The 16,380-nt window shown below is 54.6% G+C and overlaps 6 protein-coding genes across 6 annotated transcripts; 3 read left to right on the forward strand and 3 right to left on the reverse strand.

The window, feature by feature from the left end:
- Nucleotides 1-1,800, forward strand: K437DRAFT_256422 (uncharacterized protein). Its single transcript, XM_013387884.1, has 3 exons — nucleotides 1-594; nucleotides 667-783; nucleotides 859-1,800. Exons 1-3 carry the CDS (start codon nucleotides 363-365, stop codon nucleotides 1,677-1,679), a joined length of 1,170 nt encoding a protein of 389 aa, XP_013243338.1. The 5' UTR covers nucleotides 1-362; the 3' UTR covers nucleotides 1,680-1,800.
- An 834-nt stretch (nucleotides 1,801-2,634) lies between these two features.
- On the forward strand, nucleotides 2,635-8,155 carry K437DRAFT_285267 (uncharacterized protein; the record flags this gene model as incomplete). Its single annotated transcript, XM_013387885.1, has 5 exons — nucleotides 2,635-2,916; nucleotides 2,994-6,666; nucleotides 6,743-6,860; nucleotides 6,924-7,269; nucleotides 7,346-8,155. 5 exons carry the CDS (start codon nucleotides 2,635-2,637, stop codon nucleotides 7,694-7,696), a joined length of 4,770 nt encoding a protein of 1,589 aa, XP_013243339.1. The 3' UTR covers nucleotides 7,697-8,155.
- Nucleotides 8,156-8,489: 334 nt separating this feature from the next.
- K437DRAFT_235584 (actin-like ATPase domain-containing protein) lies at nucleotides 8,490-10,394 on the reverse strand (the record flags this gene model as incomplete). The annotated part of the gene is made up of 3 exons (XM_013387886.1): nucleotides 9,980-10,394; nucleotides 8,865-9,904; nucleotides 8,490-8,782 (listed from the first exon to the last, which is right to left on the reverse strand). Coding segments are annotated over exons 1-3 (1,425 nt in total), but the record flags the coding sequence as incomplete, so codon positions are not given.
- Nucleotides 9,897-10,533, reverse strand: K437DRAFT_113789 (uncharacterized protein). The gene is made up of 3 exons (XM_013387887.1): nucleotides 10,302-10,533; nucleotides 9,980-10,196; nucleotides 9,897-9,904 (listed from the first exon to the last, which is right to left on the reverse strand). Exons 1-2 carry the CDS (start codon nucleotides 10,487-10,489, stop codon nucleotides 10,130-10,132), a joined length of 255 nt encoding a protein of 84 aa, XP_013243341.1. The 5' UTR covers nucleotides 10,490-10,533; the 3' UTR covers nucleotides 9,897-9,904; nucleotides 9,980-10,129.
- Nucleotides 10,534-10,742: 209 nt separating this feature from the next.
- K437DRAFT_256424 (phosphoketolase) lies at nucleotides 10,743-14,562 on the forward strand. Its single transcript, XM_013387888.1, has 9 exons — nucleotides 10,743-11,585; nucleotides 11,689-11,837; nucleotides 11,930-12,025; nucleotides 12,099-12,130; nucleotides 12,196-12,330; nucleotides 12,404-12,504; nucleotides 12,574-12,786; nucleotides 12,873-14,206; nucleotides 14,283-14,562. Exons 1-9 carry the CDS (start codon nucleotides 11,149-11,151, stop codon nucleotides 14,348-14,350), a joined length of 2,565 nt encoding a protein of 854 aa, XP_013243342.1. The 5' UTR covers nucleotides 10,743-11,148; the 3' UTR covers nucleotides 14,351-14,562.
- Nucleotides 14,503-16,367, reverse strand: K437DRAFT_256426 (ribosomal protein L2). Its single transcript, XM_013387889.1, has one exon. The coding sequence runs from the start codon at nucleotides 16,297-16,299 to the stop codon at nucleotides 14,635-14,637; it is 1,665 nt and encodes a 554-aa protein (XP_013243343.1). The 5' UTR covers nucleotides 16,300-16,367; the 3' UTR covers nucleotides 14,503-14,634.
- Between the last annotated feature and the right edge of the window lie 13 nt (nucleotides 16,368-16,380).

The following is a 16,380-nucleotide window of genomic DNA, read 5'->3' on the forward strand; positions in this document are numbered from 1 at the left end:
CTTCAGTCTCCTTTCCTTAACCCTTCTAAGGGTAGTTTCCCTTTTCCAGGCGCATTACACATGCTACCATTCACGGCCCGGTGGATGGGCAAGCCGTCTCCAGCTGAACACGAGCTGGCCCGCCGATGATCCCAGCGGCTGTTGCCCGATTCGTACCATACATCTATCGTCCGCATTCGCCTCCCGGCATCGGACACACGCTGGAAAGTGAAGACGAGTTTGATCAGCTTCAGACAAGTCCTGAGCTTGGTCCGCCAAGGGTGCTTCGAAGTGACAATAGCCAGGTCAAGCATCCAACCAGTCCATCTCCGACTAGGCAGGCCTGCGAAGTGGATGCATCTCTGAGTGCGCTTCCTACCGGGATGGATGCTTCGCTACCAATGGACGCTACTTCGTCCGCTGCGGATGAGGTTGACGCCACAAAGGTCATTAGCAAGAAAAAGGGCAAGTCCAAGTCCAAGTCCAAGAAAAAGTCGGCGGCAAATAGCGATGCCTCCTCGCTCGCAGATGCACCAGCGCAACCGCTGCAGCTCAGATCCGGCACGATCAACTTCCATATCGACAATGGTCCGGTCTTCTCAAGGCTCACGGAAGGTAGATGGACGTGTCTATTTCTTAGGGCGAGATCCCTTCGGTCTGACGCACACTTTTGACTTATACCTTCAGACGTGAGCGACACTGCAAGCATTCGCGAGATCATCTGCCGCAAACTCGGACTTCCGTTGGACTCGAAGCTCCATCTTGCTTACGCCAGTCATGGCGCCATGATCGAGCTCGAAGACGGTGCGTTTTATTGCTTTGTTACCGGCTTATAGTTCCTCATCAAGAGGGCACATGCTCACCTACTCTTTCGTCCAGAGGGTGATTTTGCCGCCTTCGAGCGCAGGACGAGCCAAATGAAGCTGGCAGACGAGATTGATGTCTACGCGGTGCCACCCGCGACGTACACACACAAGTCTGCGTTCAGCAGAGCTGCGCTGGCTCCCACTGCGGAGGCTATGAACAAGAAAAGAAAGAGCTATGCGGACGCACCTCTTGACATATCAGTCCCAGGTACTATGGCCCAGCCTAGCAACACTAAGAAACGAAAAAGCGCTGCAAATATGGCTGCTGATACGACTCTTGGAGACGATGGAGGATCTAGAGCCACATCTGACGTTTCGGCTATAGAAGGAGAGGGAGAACGAGCAGAGAAAGTCAAACGAAGGCGTCGCACAAAGGCAGAGATGCAAGCATTCAGAGCGGAGCAAGCAGCCAAAAAGACAGGAGGCATATCTAGTGCTGCTACACTCATGGGCAGGGATGATAACTCCGGGGCGGCGGAAGGGACAGAGAGTGGTAGCAGCAGTGACAGCAGCATTGCCCCGAAGCAGACTGCCAGCGCTAAAGGCAAGGGCACTGCTCCTAGCATCGCAGATCAGTCTTCTCATGAAGAAAAGGATGATGGAGACGAAACACAGGAGGAGTCGACGCTTACGCCCAGAAAAAAGCTTGCGTTGTGCGGGATCTGCAGTGACGAGCCGTATCATGTCCCAGAATGGTGTTCAATCGTCAAGCAAGGCAAGAAGGCGATGCAGAAGCGATTGTCAGAGCTCAAGGCTTTGAAGCAAGCGAAAAAAGCTCCCGAAAGGCAAGCACAGAAGGATCTGAAGATTATTATCAAGCAGGCGGTTCAGTGAGGGTTCGAGCCTGGATCCTCGTGTTGCCGAGCGAGCGCTCTTCTACTCTGCATGCTCTCTTTCTCTAGCGCTTTCAGCACTGCTTTTGTAATGTATAATACATAGTATCATCTATCGCGGAAAAGTGCGCTCCACCGCGAGCAACCCTTGTGCCGATCGCAGCTATGCAGCTGGTAAGGTATATGCAAAGCGTCCCTCCGCTCATTCGCGTTCAGCCAGCCGCTTCTGGCGGCGCTTTTCCAATCTGCACGAGCGAGTATCGAGAAAGCCACCTGATGCAGCACGCACTGAGAGATATGCAGCTACCGTCTCTCCGAGAAACAACTCAGATGGATTATCCGGGACTGCTTGTGCCCTTTTCTGCCTGACCTGGAAAGTGATGTAGACGGCATGTAGTCGATTACTAGAATGAGACCAACCTTGCAAATTATCACATGTGGGTTCTATGAAGGGGTGGTTGCGTTGTAGAGGATTTACTGGGGATGCCACGGGCAAGGGAAGATGTAAGATGTGTGTGCGGTGGCTGGCACTTAGATACTACACAGCATGAGCGAACGCGGAACGTCTCCAACTCCAGCTCGCGTCTCTTGCGGAGATTGAATGTCGTAATACCTCCGTTGACCTTGACGCTCTCGTATTAGCGTCTTGTCGCACTCGCAGGGCAGCGGCAGATGGTAGCCACGGCTGTAGTACAGCTGGGATCTGGCTCCTTAAGTAGTTGCGTCACCTGCTGCCTCGGACCTCGGCAGGTCTTGTTGGGCCATGAAGCATGAACTCAAATAATCGGCAGATGACTACTGCGACCAGTGTCCTCATGGGCCATGGGTCCACTGCGGCCCCTCTGCCCTTAATGTCTTCTCATGCTCATCCACACACTCATGGCCTTCATGCTGGCGCCAGCAGCAGCGGACACGTCGCCCATGGCAATCCTCGAGGACTCGGCGCGATTTCTTCCATGGCGGCCCTGAATTCTCAAGGCCATCCCATTCACGTCGCTGCCGTCAACCACCCGACCGCCGCGGGGTCTCATTTGGCAACTAGGCAATCAGCGTATTACCCCGACCACGTTGAGCCATCTCATGGTCGCTTTGAAGACGTGGGCGGCGCAGACTCGCAAGATGACGAAAGTGCTCAGCTCGGCAACGACAATGACGTTGACGATGACTTGAGCACAACCAGTGGCAGGCGACACGGTGCACTACTTTTGCCTGAACCGGAAGACTACCTTCTTTTTAATGTGAGTTCCGTACAGTGCTTAGAAAAACGCCTTGCTAAAACTTATACTTGTACCCCTTTGACTTACTGCCGTTGTAGAGTCCTTACATGACCCATTGGAATCACAAGCGGCATCGCACCGGCGGCAATCCTAAGCCAGTTGATCCACGCGACTTGCCAGACTGGCGAATGAAGGAGCGTCTTCGTACCATTACAGCATCCCTTGTCATGTGCCTCAACATCGGCGTTGATCCTCCAGACGTATCCAAGACGAACCCGTGCTCAAAACTCATCTGCTGGATGGATCCTTCGTCGCTAGAAGTCTCCAAGGCGCTTCCTGCCATCGGCAAAAATCTACAAGCGCAATTCGAGACCCTCAGCATGAAAACTCGCTACAAGCAGTATCTTGACCCGATCGTGGAGGAGATGAAGCGCAGCTGCACGTCTCAAAGGCGCTCAGCCAAGGATGAGAGGGTGTTGTTCTACTACAGCGGCTACGGCGTCCCTAAACCCACGCCAGGCGGGGAGATCTGGGTCTTCAACAAGGCATACACGCAATACATCCCGGTGACGCTGTATGATCTGCAGACCTGGTTGGGCAGTCCATGCATCTATGTGTGGGACGCATCCGCCGCGGGCAACGTTGTCGTCAATTTTAAGCGGCTACAGGAGAGAAAGCATGCAGAAGAAGGGCGAGATCAAGACCGAAATCGAGATCGCGACCGAGACCGGGATTCGGCGCGTGGCACAGGGACAAATGGCAGCAGCGGTGACGCGCATTTCCCCCTGCGCGAATCTATCCATCTCGCCGCCTGTGGTCCCGACGAGATTCTTCCGATGAACCCGGACCTGCCCGCCGACCTCTTCACTTGCTGTCTCACCTCTCCCATTGAGATTTCGCTGCGGTGGTTCGTGTTACAGAACCCTCTTCCGTCCAAGTTGAATGTCGACATGGTCATGAACATCCCCGGTCGCCTTCAAGATCGTCGCACACCTCTCGGCGAGCTCAACTGGATCTTCACAGCCATCACCGACACCATCGCTTGGACCGTGTTGCCGCGCGCAATCTTCCGCAGGCTCTTCCGAGACGACCTCATGGTGGCAGCTTTGATGCGCAACTTTCTTCTTGCGGAGAGAATCATGCGCTTCTACCACTGCACACCTATGTCACATCCAGCCCTGCCAGAAACGCATAACCATCCATTGTGGGACAGCTGGGACCTAGCAATCGACCAGTGCCTCGCGCAGCTACCACAATTGCTGGAGAAAGAACGCGCGCAAGTTGAAGCTGCCAATGGCGGCCCGCCGGCTCCTCCCCACCTTTTGGCAGTCGAGTATCGCCACTCGACGTTCTTCTCTGAGCAGCTGCAGGCATTCGAAATCTGGCTGAGTCAAGGCGGGGTCAGTCGCACGGGCAGGAGACGTCGGGTCAATGCGCTGAGTACCGCGACACAGAAAATGGAAGAGTTGGCAGAAGAAGAAGAAGCCGAGCCTGTGCGCGATCCGCCAGAGCAACTGCCGATCGTTTTGCAGGTCTTGCTCTCCCAAGTGCATCGACTCCGTGCCCTCATCCTGCTCAGCCAGTTTCTTGATCTTGGTCCATGGGCTGTCAATCTCGCGCTCAGCATCGGAATCTTTCCGTATGTCCTGAAGCTTTTACAAAGCCCAGCGGTGGACCTCAAGCCGGTTCTGATCTACATTTGGGCCAGAATCCTCGCGGTGGACAGGAGCTGCCAGAACGACCTCCTTCGCGACAACGGCTTTGCATACTTTGCCAGCGTCCTTTCTCCCTTTCAGCAGGAGAACGGCGGGGCAGGTGGTGTGGGTGGTGCAATGGGCGCAGGGCTCTCCATCCCCAACGTCTCGGAGCACCGGGCCATGTGCGCGTTTATTCTTTCAGTCTTTTGCTACGATTTCCCAGCGGGTCAGCAAATCTGTCTTGAGCAGACCGATGTACTCGAGGCCTGCCTTGAGCATCTGGAAGACGATGACTTTCTGCTTCGTCAGTGGAGCGCGTTGTGCCTCGCAAGATTGTGGGACAACTCGGAACTTGGGAAAGCCAAAGGACTTGAGAGGGACGGTCATGGGAAGCTTTGCTGCATGCTGAATGATGTCAGTCCGGAAGTTCGATCGGCAGTGCTCTATGCGCTCGGCACATTGCTCGGGTGCACAAATCAGGGCGATGATCTTCCCTCCTCGAATCCGCCATCACACTCCGCCTCTCCATCATCTTCATCTCAGCACAAATCACAAGCGAGACGAAGAGTTCCTGGCACCGGCTCCTCAACCGGATTAGAAGAGAGTCGACAGCGTGGCGTCGAAATTGGCATCGCTATCGCCATTGTTGCTGCCAAGAACGATTGCAGCCCCATGGTGCGGAAGGAGCTTGTTATTGCCCTTAGCGCTGTCGTCAAAGATTACAAAGGTTTCTTTGCCATGGCCGCTTACTTCTATTATCAACGCGAGGAGCGGTTCGCGCAAAGTGGGCTCTCATTCTCTTCCAGCAAGCTGCCATCGCAGGCGGATGCTGAGATTCCCGAGTGGCAACGGGAGGAGGAGAGTATTCTGGGGCACATGCTGTCGAAGCTTGCGATAGAAGCCGAGCTTGACGAGCTCGACATCGCAAACATTTCATCATTTACAACTCTCTTTGTCGCCATTCTCGACTTGAGCGCAGACGCCCATTCGGAGGTATCCAGCCTGGCTTGCACGGTTCTGGATCAGATCATTGCCGTCTTGCTCGAGTGCAACCTTTCTCGCGCACCGTACGGCCTTGCTCAAACAGGAAATGCCGATGGAATACTGCGTCACATGACACCGACGACTACGACCCCGATGGACGACTATTTCTCTGCTCAAGTCAGGGTGCTGAATTCCTCAGCTGTTGACCTTAACGCCCCATGCTATCCCGCCGTCAATGGCCAGCATCCATTCAAATCTCCGGCTCACTCTGTACGACGGAGCATGTCATTGGCTCAGACCATGAAGTCCATCGCCACTCTGGGGTACTCTCGGCCATCTTCTCCGACCGGCTCGTCAGATCACGATTCAATATCCAGCTATGTGGAGCGCCCCAATATGAGAAGCTCTGCCTATGAGCAGCTTCAGCATCCTGCACCTGCTGCCTCGAATGCAGCTCAATATGTCTCGCCGTATTCGAGAATCGCCAGTCCATTCCCAAGCGCCAATACGCTGAGTTCCGGGCAGAACAGCCCTCGGCAGAACAGTCCGGGTCTTGCAACTCACTCAAATGTGGTCTCGCGCTCAGCAAGCGCCGAGTCGCTCGCGCACATTACCAGCAGACCAGAGCGGAAACGCACTGGCTACACGTCTGGGATGGCGACTCCGTCTCCGCCTGTCTTTCCTTCACCACCAGTCCAGCAGGACGAAGTCTTAACAAACGCACGGGTTGCAGATACGTTCGCCGCGCTGGTTGGGGCAGACCTGCACCGATTCCGTCACCGTCACCTGGGTACTGAAGATGAAAATGGCATTTCAAATGCCGGCCACACCCCTGCCGCTTCGCCAATGCTCTTGAGGTCCGGTCGTCCGAACATTACGCAACTGGACACCAGCCACACGAGCGAGGTCCAGAACGTGCTGCCGCTCAGCAGTCGACTTTTCGTGTGGTGCAGTGAATGTTACACGGAACCGCAGATGAAGAATGCGGAGGCCAATGAGCCAGGCAGCATTCGATACAACGTGCAGACTTGGAAGAGACAACGCAATGAGCGCATTATTGAAGAGGCCCAAGCACAGACAGACTACGCATGTGAGTTGCCCTCGCGATTCGCTTTTGCCTTTATGCCGATCCCTCATTACTTGCCTTTGCATGCCGGGCCACGTAGCCCACAACGCATGGACCGAGACGGTCAGCCAGCTTCGATCTTCCTCAAATCCATATTTAATGCTGTTCCATCAATTTGAAGACCACTTTGTCACCGCCACGGACACCGATGTGGTCAAGTAAGTGCCAGCACATATTGCGCATCTCGAGGCTTCACTCACTCAGCTTACATTGTATCGCAGCGTTTGGGACTGGAAGAAAGGGCGACTTCTGAGCAAGTTCAGTAATGGCAACCCGCCTGGCACGCACATCACTTCGACTCTTTTTGTCAACGAAGATGCCGACACGCTGTTGCTGGTTGCATCGGCGGATGGCAATGTCCGTCTTTATCGTTATTATGACAAGAGCATGGAGCGGGATCTGCGTCCGGAGGTCGTGAGCGGTTTCCGCGCATTGCCTGAACTGCTCAAGAGCTCAAGGCCAAGCGGGCTCATTGTCGACTGGCAGCAGGTTACCGGCAATTTGCTAGCTGCCGGCGACAGTCGAACAGTGAGAGTGTGGGATGCGCATCGCGAGCTCTGTGTCTGTGTGAGTGCATCGTGTGACTTCCTCACAAGACGCGAGACGCGCGCCAATTGATTGACTCGAATGCGCACGGAAACAGGACATTCCTACTAGGGCTTCAAGTCCGGTCACTTCATTGTCCGCGGAGGTCGACATGGGTCACATTTTTGTCGCCGGCTTTGGAGATGGTACTGTGGGGGTGTATGACCGTCGCAATCCGCCAGATGCGGGTCTCGTTCGCTTATGGGAGGAGCATCAAAGCTGGATTTCTAAGGTGCAGTTGCAGAAGCGAGGAAATCGGGAACTGGTATCATGTAGCGTGGATGGTGAAGTCAGGATCTGGGACATCCGTGGCCGCTCATCGTTGTCCAAGGCAGACTTGATGCCGGCTCTGAGAGGACGAGTGTCCTGCTTTGCAGTGCATGAAAGGTTGCCTCTATATGCCGCGTAAGTGCTTCGCAGTCCTTGCAACCATTTGAATGACGGCTGAAGTGTGTTCATTTTCGCAGAGCATCTGCCCCACGCATGACCAAGGCAGGACTGTTACCACAACGCTTCGCAATCTTCAACATCGACACAATGCACACCATCGGCAACTCGCAGCCTACTATCCGCCCCTTTACCACCACCCCAGCATCGTCGGGGAATCCCAGTGCTGCGTTCGACAGCGGGGCACCGGTTCAACTACGGCCCTCTGCATTCAGTCCGGCGTGGGGAGGAGTGGCGTTCCATCCCCATATGAACATTGTCGCGTACGGCGGCCCGGACCCTACGATTGAGGTCAAGACTTGCCCGACTGCACTTGCCTCCCTTGGAAACGATGCTGTTCTGACAGGATCCAAGCCCATTCCTAGCCTACCATCAGGACCCAACGGTAGTTCGGGCGGATGGCTGGGATGGTGAGACATTGAAGTCAGCGCAATTGCGCAGTCCACGAAGGCAATGTAGTCTGTAATCACTGAAACGTGCTCAATCAAGAGTATTGGAAGAAGCATTCCAATCATAATCATGTTCAGTCACTAGTGTCATCACATCCATGTGACGTATTTCCAATCCATCTGCCTTGACGCAAGCGGTTTCCCTTCATTGTTCGGCAGCAGAAAACTCCGGCCTCATTCGCTGCCATTCGGCTTTGGCTCTTTGAGCGCATTCGAGTTGTTCGTCAACCTAAAGAAACTCAAGGCATCCCCGGTAAGAACAACCGCTCGCAAGACGCAGGCAATGTTCAGGACATGAGTACGCACATGACACACGAGCCAGCGGACACCGTTCCTTTTCTTCGCACAGTTCTTTCGCACATGATCTGAATGTATGTCGCCCACCAGGTCGACAATGGCTGAGGCGTTGTCTGTATGTCCTCGCTCTGATCCGGACACAAACATGGGAGCCATCGGTGTGGACTTGAAGCGGTCGGCCAGCGCCGCATGCAACGCGTCTGAATTCTGGCCGATACCGCCGCTAAAGACGAGCGCGTTCACTTTAGCCCCAGTTGCGACCAATTTGAACCAGTAAGCACCGATATAGTCAGCTAGACGGTCTGGGAGAAAGAGATGATAGTTTTCGATATTTTCAGACTCGGGAACGTCGGGCGCTACTATGGTGATGCTGGTTTTGCTCACCGACAAAGAGAGCAAATGCAAGCTTTGCTTGCTCACGCTCCTTGCCTTGACTGCTACTCATTTGCAACACGATTTCGTTAAAAGCAGTCGTATGAGCCAGCGCTTTGAATCCGCTCTCCTTGTTTAAGATATATTCGGGTGTGGAGATGCTGACACCATAGATCTCAGTCACAGGCTGCTTTCCATCGGGTCGCTGGTAGATTTGTTCGCGTTTCGGCGCGTGCGTTGTCGTCAAGTGGAATCCAAGGCATGGATCGACCGAACCAGAACGGGTGGCTCCTGGCAGACCATCGAGTGGTGTGAAGCTCATGGATGTATCGAGACTCCTACCATCTCGAATGGCGCAAACGGAGCATCCGCCACCGAGGTGGCACGCGATGAGGTTTGTTTGATCGACCGACTGACCGATGAACGCGGCGGCCTGTCTTACGACAAAGGAGTATGCGAGGCCATGAAACCCCCACTTTCGCGGAGGCTGACCGCCAGGCAGAGCGCTATGTTGAGGAATTGGAAGCGTGTAGATATGTGGCGGGATGGAGCAATAGTGGAATTCCGTGTCGGTGTACACGAGCTGCCAGGTGTGCTCCGGAAGCTGCTCGAGAGCGGCCTCGATGATCGTCGTCGCGGGCTTGTTGTGTAGCGGCGCGAAGTCATTCAACTTCTCCAGTTGCTCAAGCCTTCCCCGGTGGCCTGCTCGAATGTGGATCGGATTCTGCATGTTTGCACCGTGCACAACACGATGCACGACGAGGGAAAGTTTGTCCGGAGACAAGTCCAAGTCTTTGTCTTTGTCAGCGGCAGGACAGATGCGCATCAGATGTATGAGGGCAGCGAATTGGTCAGAGGGCGAGTTAAAGTCGTACTCGTTCAACACCAGCTCGTGGTCATTTGCGTCCCACTTCGCTTTGGCGCCTTCATAGCCCTTGGTGATTCTCACTCCCACTGCGAAAGAATCCTTCTGCGGCTGCAAAGACCCGGCGAGAAGCACGGGCAGGTCATCTTGCAAACGGTAGACGCTGAATTTCAAGCTGGTCGAGCCGCTGAGAGAATCATATGCCCCGTCAATCATGTTGAGTTATCGAAGCGTCGGAGGGCAACTGAAATGTTTCACTCACACATTAAGGCAAAGCAGAAGCGATGGTGACTCCATTCTTGATTTTTGAACAACCTTGGATCTGTGGCCTGTTGTGCCTGCGGTCAATACCATGAGCTGCAATCATTAAACCATCCTCGACAGCAATCGACAGACATCCTTGTCAACTAGGCTAGCGGCCAAGAGGAAACCCCCCGTAGGAGCTGACTGGCCATATCCTAAAAAGAGTATTCATCGGACTGCTTGATGGCACGGTATCGAAAGGATTTGGGCAATCAGCAAAACGGCTCTGAGCTCATGACGTTGTTAACAGGAAAGACCATTAAGCAGGGTCGAGCACGCACGCGGGCGAGAAGCTTTTTCGACGATTCGTCATCGTCTTTATCATTCTCGACTTTGAACGCCACCGTGCAAACCCAGGTCCACCCGTTGCGGTCGTGCTGAACAAGCCAACAATCATCGTGTTGATCGAGAAAGCGAGGAAGTGATGACGCCATGCCCACGGTGTGATGGTTCGTAACTTGCAACTCATTGTGGATCTGGGCTTTTCTACGGTAACTTTTTCTCGTATTTCACCGTATACACTTGAAAAGTTCCCGCATTGAACAAGTTTTCTGATCCCAAAACCGCAACCGTGACCGGTTTCCGAAGAATTTCCAAGCTGACGTAAACGTCCTCTGTCAGAGCTCGGAGCACCACCAAGGTCGTGTCGTGCAAGCATGCAGGTCCTCACTTTTGCTGCCTTACTACTTGCTCTCTTTCTCCTTTAGAATGGCAGAAGGCCCCGACGACGGTTCGCATACCTCGGGGACTTCGGCGCTCCCGTCTGGCTGGACCCTCGAAGGTGGGATACTTTGCTTTGTAAAGCCGTCAATTGCTTTGCACACAGTGTCAGCCTATCGTACATGGTGTCCAGGTTGACCCGGGACATCTTTTCATTACAGTTTTGTGATAATCGAAGCTGAGTCGTATCTCAGCACAGGCCACATGTGACGCCAATGTAAGGCGAGCGCTGCCATCGCATTGTTTCCCGCGTCTCAAGCTCCAGGCCAACGTCACCACTGCTCGTATACGGCTTCAATGCAGACCTATAAAAGCGTATCGTTTGGTGACATCTTTTTCGAAGCATTCTATTGAATGATTACCTTGCGAAGCGTGTCACGTATCGCACTCATGCAAAGACATCCTAAGATGGCACCTATCGATGCAGGCATCTTGAGGAACAATGCTGGCTCACAGTTACAGCTTGCTCTTCCCTCACAGTTGAAACATGGAACTGTGCTTGAATCGCTCAACGCCAACGTCGAAGCGCACGTACCCGCACCGCATGAGCTCGATCTGGAAGGCCTCGCCGCTTTTCAAAAAGCCGCCAACTACCTAGCTGCAGCACAGATCTACCTGAAGGATGACGTATTACTGCGCGACGAGAAGCTCGACATCCACAAGCACGTTAAGCCCCGTTTGCTAGGACATTTCGGCACCTGTCCGGGACTGATCTTCGTCTACGCCCACGTGTCTGCCCTGCTGAGGAGGCAGGAATGTAGGCAGGAGAGCCAAGATGCGCAGCGCAGAATGGTCTTCGTCGCTGGCCCCGGCCACGGTGCTCCTGGTCCTCTTGCCTGTCTCTAGTACGTTCTGACAATTCACCTTGCTGTTGAGCTAGCTGCGTAACCTTTTCTTCAAAACTTATTCTTGCTTTTCGTCCGCTGATCATACGTTGATGTCGCGTAGCCTCGAAGGCACTATCTCTCACTGCTATCCGCAAGAGAGCATGACGCCTGATGGTCTCAAACGATTCATCAAAGCATTCAGCTGGCCCAACTCGACTCATCCATCACATATCAATGCGAGTACACCTGGGGCAATCCATGAGGGTGGAGGTACGTCGAAGATGCTTCTCCTGTTGAATGGTGCGAAGAGATAGCGCGAGAGAGCACTGAGTCATGTTTCAATGCTTTTAAATCTGCTTTAGAGCTTGGATATGCGCTGTCAGTTTCCTACGGGGCGGCCATGGACAAGCCTGATCTGATCGTTCCTTGCGTTGTGGGAGACGGCGAGAACGAGACAGGTATGTTTATGAAACCAATTGTATTCTTAATGTTTCACTGCTAATTCTGGTCATTTTCTCATGTGCGCTCCAGGGCCTGCGCATGCCGCTTGGCACGGGCACAAGGTGTGCAAACAGGTTCGCCGCTTAGACGCTGGATATGTCCTCTGAAATTTTCGGCGCTCGTGCAGTTCATCGATCCCAAAGAGTCCGGTGCAGTGTTGCCCATCTTGCACGTGAATCGCTTCAAAATATCCGAAAAGACGATATACGGCTCGATGGATGAGTATGAGCTGCTCACCTTTTTTAGCGGGTACGGCTACCAGGTGAGCCATTTCCAAAAGGCGCATGTGACAACGTACCTGCTTAGGCTTGGTATAATGCGATTATGCTGTGCAGCCCCGCATCGTCAGCTACTGGAATCACACATGTGCGCATACCATCCCTGGCGACAAAGAAATTATGGATTTCGACCGTGACATGGCTGCCAGTCTCGAATGGTAAGTCGGGGAGTGGCAGACGGGAACAAGCAATGGAGTGAACTTTGTTGGTCCACGCTTTCTGCACAGGGCCGTTTTTGAGATACTCGCTATTCAGCAAGCTGCCCGCACTGGCATACCGATCATCAAGCCCCGCTGGCCAATGATCATTCTGCTCAGCCCAAAAGGATGGGGCCTACCGCCCATGCTGGATGGCAAGACGCTTGAGAACAGCTTCCGCTCGCATCAGGTGCCCATCTCGGTAACCGAAGAACATCTCAGCGTTCTTGAGGATTGGTTGCGGTGGGTCGACTAGTGGGGAAGGGCGGCTTCCAAAATAACCTTTGACTGACATTCTCTAAATGGAACCCGCCCGCTTGGTGCTTCAGCTCATACGAGCCACACACTTGGTTCGCCGAGCATGACGGTCATCTCGACATTTCGCATACAGCCCTGCGTATCTTTCCCAAGAACCAGCTTCTCAGGATGGGCCGCACCGCTGAAGCGTACGGTGGCAAGCCCGACACTGTGCTGCCCGACTGGAGACAATTCACTGTAGCAGTAGCGAAGCCTGCCGGCGCTATGGACGTGCTGGCCAAATTCTTACTCGAAGTGGCACGGCTCAACAAGCACACTTTCCGTGTCTTTTCTCCGGACGAGCTCGAGTCAAACCATCTCGGAGCACTCATTTCCGATTCCGAAGTTGGTGGTCGCAACTTCCAAGTTGCCGAAGAGTCACGCGCCAGCGGCGGTCGTGTTGTGGAGGTCTTGTCTGAACATTTGCTCGAAGGCTTCGCGCAAGGGTACTCGATCACAGGCCGTGTGTCCGTCTTCCCAAGCTACGAAGGCTTCTTGCCGATCATCGCGACCATGGCAGTACAATTTGCAAAGTTCATCAAGGACAGCAAGCAGAGAAGCTTCCGTGAACCTTACCCTAGTCTGACGTACATCGCGTCTAGCACGCTGTGGCGCCAGGAGCACAACGGGTTTAGCCACCAGAACCCTGGCTTCATCAACACGATGATCGATTTGCCGCATGACATTGCACGCATCTATTTGCCTCCGGATGCAAACTGTGCGCTGACAACAATGCACCACGCGCTGCGCTCGCTGCATCATCTGAACGTCATTGTCGCATCCAAGGAGGCGACCATGCACTCGTGGCTCGATGCAGATGAAGCCCAGAAGCACTGCATTGCTGGCGGTTCTGTCTGGCGGAAGTACTCAACCGATGACGGCAAGCGTCCGGATGTCGTTCTCGTTGGAATCGGTGTCCAAACCACAGCCGAGGTCATCGCGGCCGCCAGCATTCTTCGCAAGGATGTGCCCGAGATTCGAGTGCGCGTCGTCAATGTCACAGACTTACTCATCCTCGCTGCGCCTGGCGGACCGCAAAGCCATCCCCATGCTCTCTCCCAGGAAATGTTTAGTGCACTTTTCACCGTCGACAAGCCGATCGTCTTCAACTTCCACGGCTACCCTACCGCTCTAAAGGGACTCGTTGCGGGTCGCATGGGCTATGACGGACCGGGCCGCGTCCGCTTTCTCGGCTACCGTGAAGAGGGAACCACGACAACGCCTTGGACGATGCTACGTGGCAACGGCGTCGATCGTTACAGCGTTTCTCAAGAGGCTTTGTCGCTGCTGCACAACCATCCGTCTGCGGGTCATGTTGCTACCGAATTGAATGCGCACTACGAAGCTAAGAAACGCTGGCATGAGAGTGGGTGGTGTCTATTGCTCTTGTATCTCTGACCGTTTACTCAACTTTTTTGTTCTATCTTCTCTGATCATCATAGAATACGTCGAGGAGTACGGCGACGATCCGGCCGACTTTGTCAAAATCCCCGATGACCCTAAGCACTAAAAATAATAACTGGCGCAAGTCGATTTTGCATCGCAGGCTTTTGATTCCATCGCAATCACGCTCTTGAGCAACCCGTAAAGTTCCCCTTTGCGCTCCGTCACAAAAGATCCTGGCCTATTGTAAAACATCTTGTGCATTAATACCCTGCCTATACGTACGAATGCTGTGACAGTGCGCTGTCAGACCTTGAGCAGCATTCGATACAAGTAGATGAGAAGATGGATGCATAGTCTATAAGATACAAGCAGGCATGAGGAAAGTCTGTTCCATATGCGCCTGGGAGCTTAAGGCTTGCCAAGGCGCTTTCCATTCCTCCTGGGTCGTTCGCGAATGACCATAGTGTTACCACCGCGCGTTCCGGGCTTGCGGGTACGCGCAAACTTGGCGAGATGGCCGTAGATGCTCTTGGACTGCATATTACTCTTACTCTTACCGCGTCCACCGCCATTGGGGTGATCGGTCTTGTTCATGGCAACACCGCGCACCTTGGGCTTGCGGCCGAGCCAGCGCGAGCGTCCGGCCTTGCCGAGACGCCTGTGCTCGTGGTCGATGTTGGACACGCGGCCGATGGTTGCGCAGCAGGCTGCGGGCACGAGGCGGACTTCCCCGGATTGCAACTTGATCTGCGCGTGTGTAGGCGGGGATGAGGGAGACAGGGATACCGATTCAGAAGCGATAGTTTCGGCGTCAGCACTTGGAAGGGTCGCAGTGGCATCCATCTGGCTGGCTTGCAGCTGCTGCCCGTCCTTCGATAAGCCAGCACCCAGACCGCTTGCCGCTTTGCGATGGCTGAAGGCGATGAGCTGGCCGCTCGTTCCTGCCGAGCGAACGAGCTTGGCGGGACCTTGCGGTAGGAGCGAGATGGCATGGATCATCGTACCGATCGGGATCAAGTTGAGCGGAAGGACATTTCCGGGGCGAACAGCTTGTGTTCGGAAGACACCAAAGTTGAGCGAGGTGGTCGCTGCATCGGCACCGGCAGAAGTGGACGAGGACTTGCCCATGCCATCCGTGCGGTAGCTGCGGACTGTGTCGCCGGCACGCAGACCATCTGGTGCTAGGATGTAACTCCTGCGCCGACTGACTTTGTGCTCGAGGAGGGCGATGTGCGCTGTCCTGCCCGGATCGTACTCGATCTGCTTCACTTCTTGCTCGCCAGCTTCCCAGCGGTAGAAGTCGACCAGCCTCAAGCGTCGTCGGTGCCCACCTCCACGCCCACGGACGGTGATGCGCCCGTGATGGTTGCGTCCGCCGGTACGGCGCTTTGCGATGGTGAGCGCGCGCTCGGGACCTTCCTTGTTAAGATGCGGGTTGAGCGTGAAGCGCACCCAGCGAAGAGACGGCGTAAGTGGCTTAAACGTCTTGAACTGACGATCGATGCGTACGAAAGGCGACGTCTTGCTTGTTGCGACGCCCAGCTGAGCAGCAAGTGTGGAAGAGGCAGCCTTTTTTCGCGCATCTTTTCGGTGCTGCTTGGAAACGAGTCGACGTTCGCGACGCGGTAGCAATGGCCGACCTCGTGCCGGCAAAGTCGATCCGGCATACTTTACGGTGCTCGACGGCACTGCTGAATGGGAAGAAGATCTAGCTGCTGCTTCCAGCATCATGCTGGAAGGAAGCTGCACCGACGCTTTCAACTGTTGCTGCTGCCTCTGGATCGCCTGCGCTTGAAGTCTCGCTCGAAGCTGCGGTGGCCGGGGAGCAGGCGGGAGTGAGTCGAAAGAGTTGAACACTGCTCCGGCAAGAGCCGCTGCCCCTGGAGCTGCTGGTATATGTGCCATCGATGAGAGTGCGCGTTTGGAAGTTGACCGAGAGGAGATGTAGGAACGCTGCATCTTGCGGCTGGCGGAGCGCGCGGCGACGAGGGGAGATGTCGTCGAGCGGCTAGCACGCACGCCGCGGCTTGTGCCACCGACGCGGAAGAGCAGCAAGCCCTGCTGCGAGTGCATGATGGGCCAGAGCGTAGGATGGCCAGCACGCTTCGCACCCTGTACTAGTTTTGAGGCGCAAAAAGGCCGATGCCTGGGTGG

Source organism: Tilletiaria anomala (genome assembly GCF_000711695.1).
Source record: "Tilletiaria anomala UBC 951 chromosome Unknown K437scaffold_39, whole genome shotgun sequence".
NCBI lineage: Eukaryota > Fungi > Basidiomycota > Exobasidiomycetes > Georgefischeriales > Tilletiariaceae > Tilletiaria > Tilletiaria anomala.

Bases quoted from the DNA above. Each gene is read 5' to 3' on its own strand.
- K437DRAFT_256424 (XM_013387888.1), top strand. From the start codon at position 11,149: ATGGCACCTATCGATGCAGGCATCTTGAGGAACAATGCTGGCTCACAG. The intron at 11,586-11,688 runs GTACGTTCTGAC...GATGTCGCGTAG, and splicing joins GGTCCTCTTGCCTGTCTCTA to CCTCGAAGGCACTATCTCTC. The intron at 12,131-12,195 runs GTGTGCAAACAG...GCGCTCGTGCAG, and splicing joins CCGCTTGGCACGGGCACAAG to TTCATCGATCCCAAAGAGTC.
- K437DRAFT_256426 (XM_013387889.1), bottom strand. From the start codon at position 16,299: ATGCACTCGCAGCAGGGCTTGCTGCTCTTCCGCGTCGGTGGCACAAGC.
- K437DRAFT_113789 (XM_013387887.1), bottom strand. From the start codon at position 10,489: ATGAGTTGCAAGTTACGAACCATCACACCGTGGGCATGGCGTCATCAC. The intron at 10,197-10,301 runs GTGCGTGCTCGA...GCCATCAAGCAG, and splicing joins CGAAAAAGCTTCTCGCCCGC to TCCGATGAATACTCTTTTTA.
- K437DRAFT_256422 (XM_013387884.1), top strand. From the start codon at position 363: ATGGATGCTTCGCTACCAATGGACGCTACTTCGTCCGCTGCGGATGAG. The intron at 595-666 runs GTAGATGGACGT...TTATACCTTCAG, and splicing joins CTTCTCAAGGCTCACGGAAG to ACGTGAGCGACACTGCAAGC. The intron at 784-858 runs GTGCGTTTTATT...TCTTTCGTCCAG, and splicing joins CATGATCGAGCTCGAAGACG to AGGGTGATTTTGCCGCCTTC.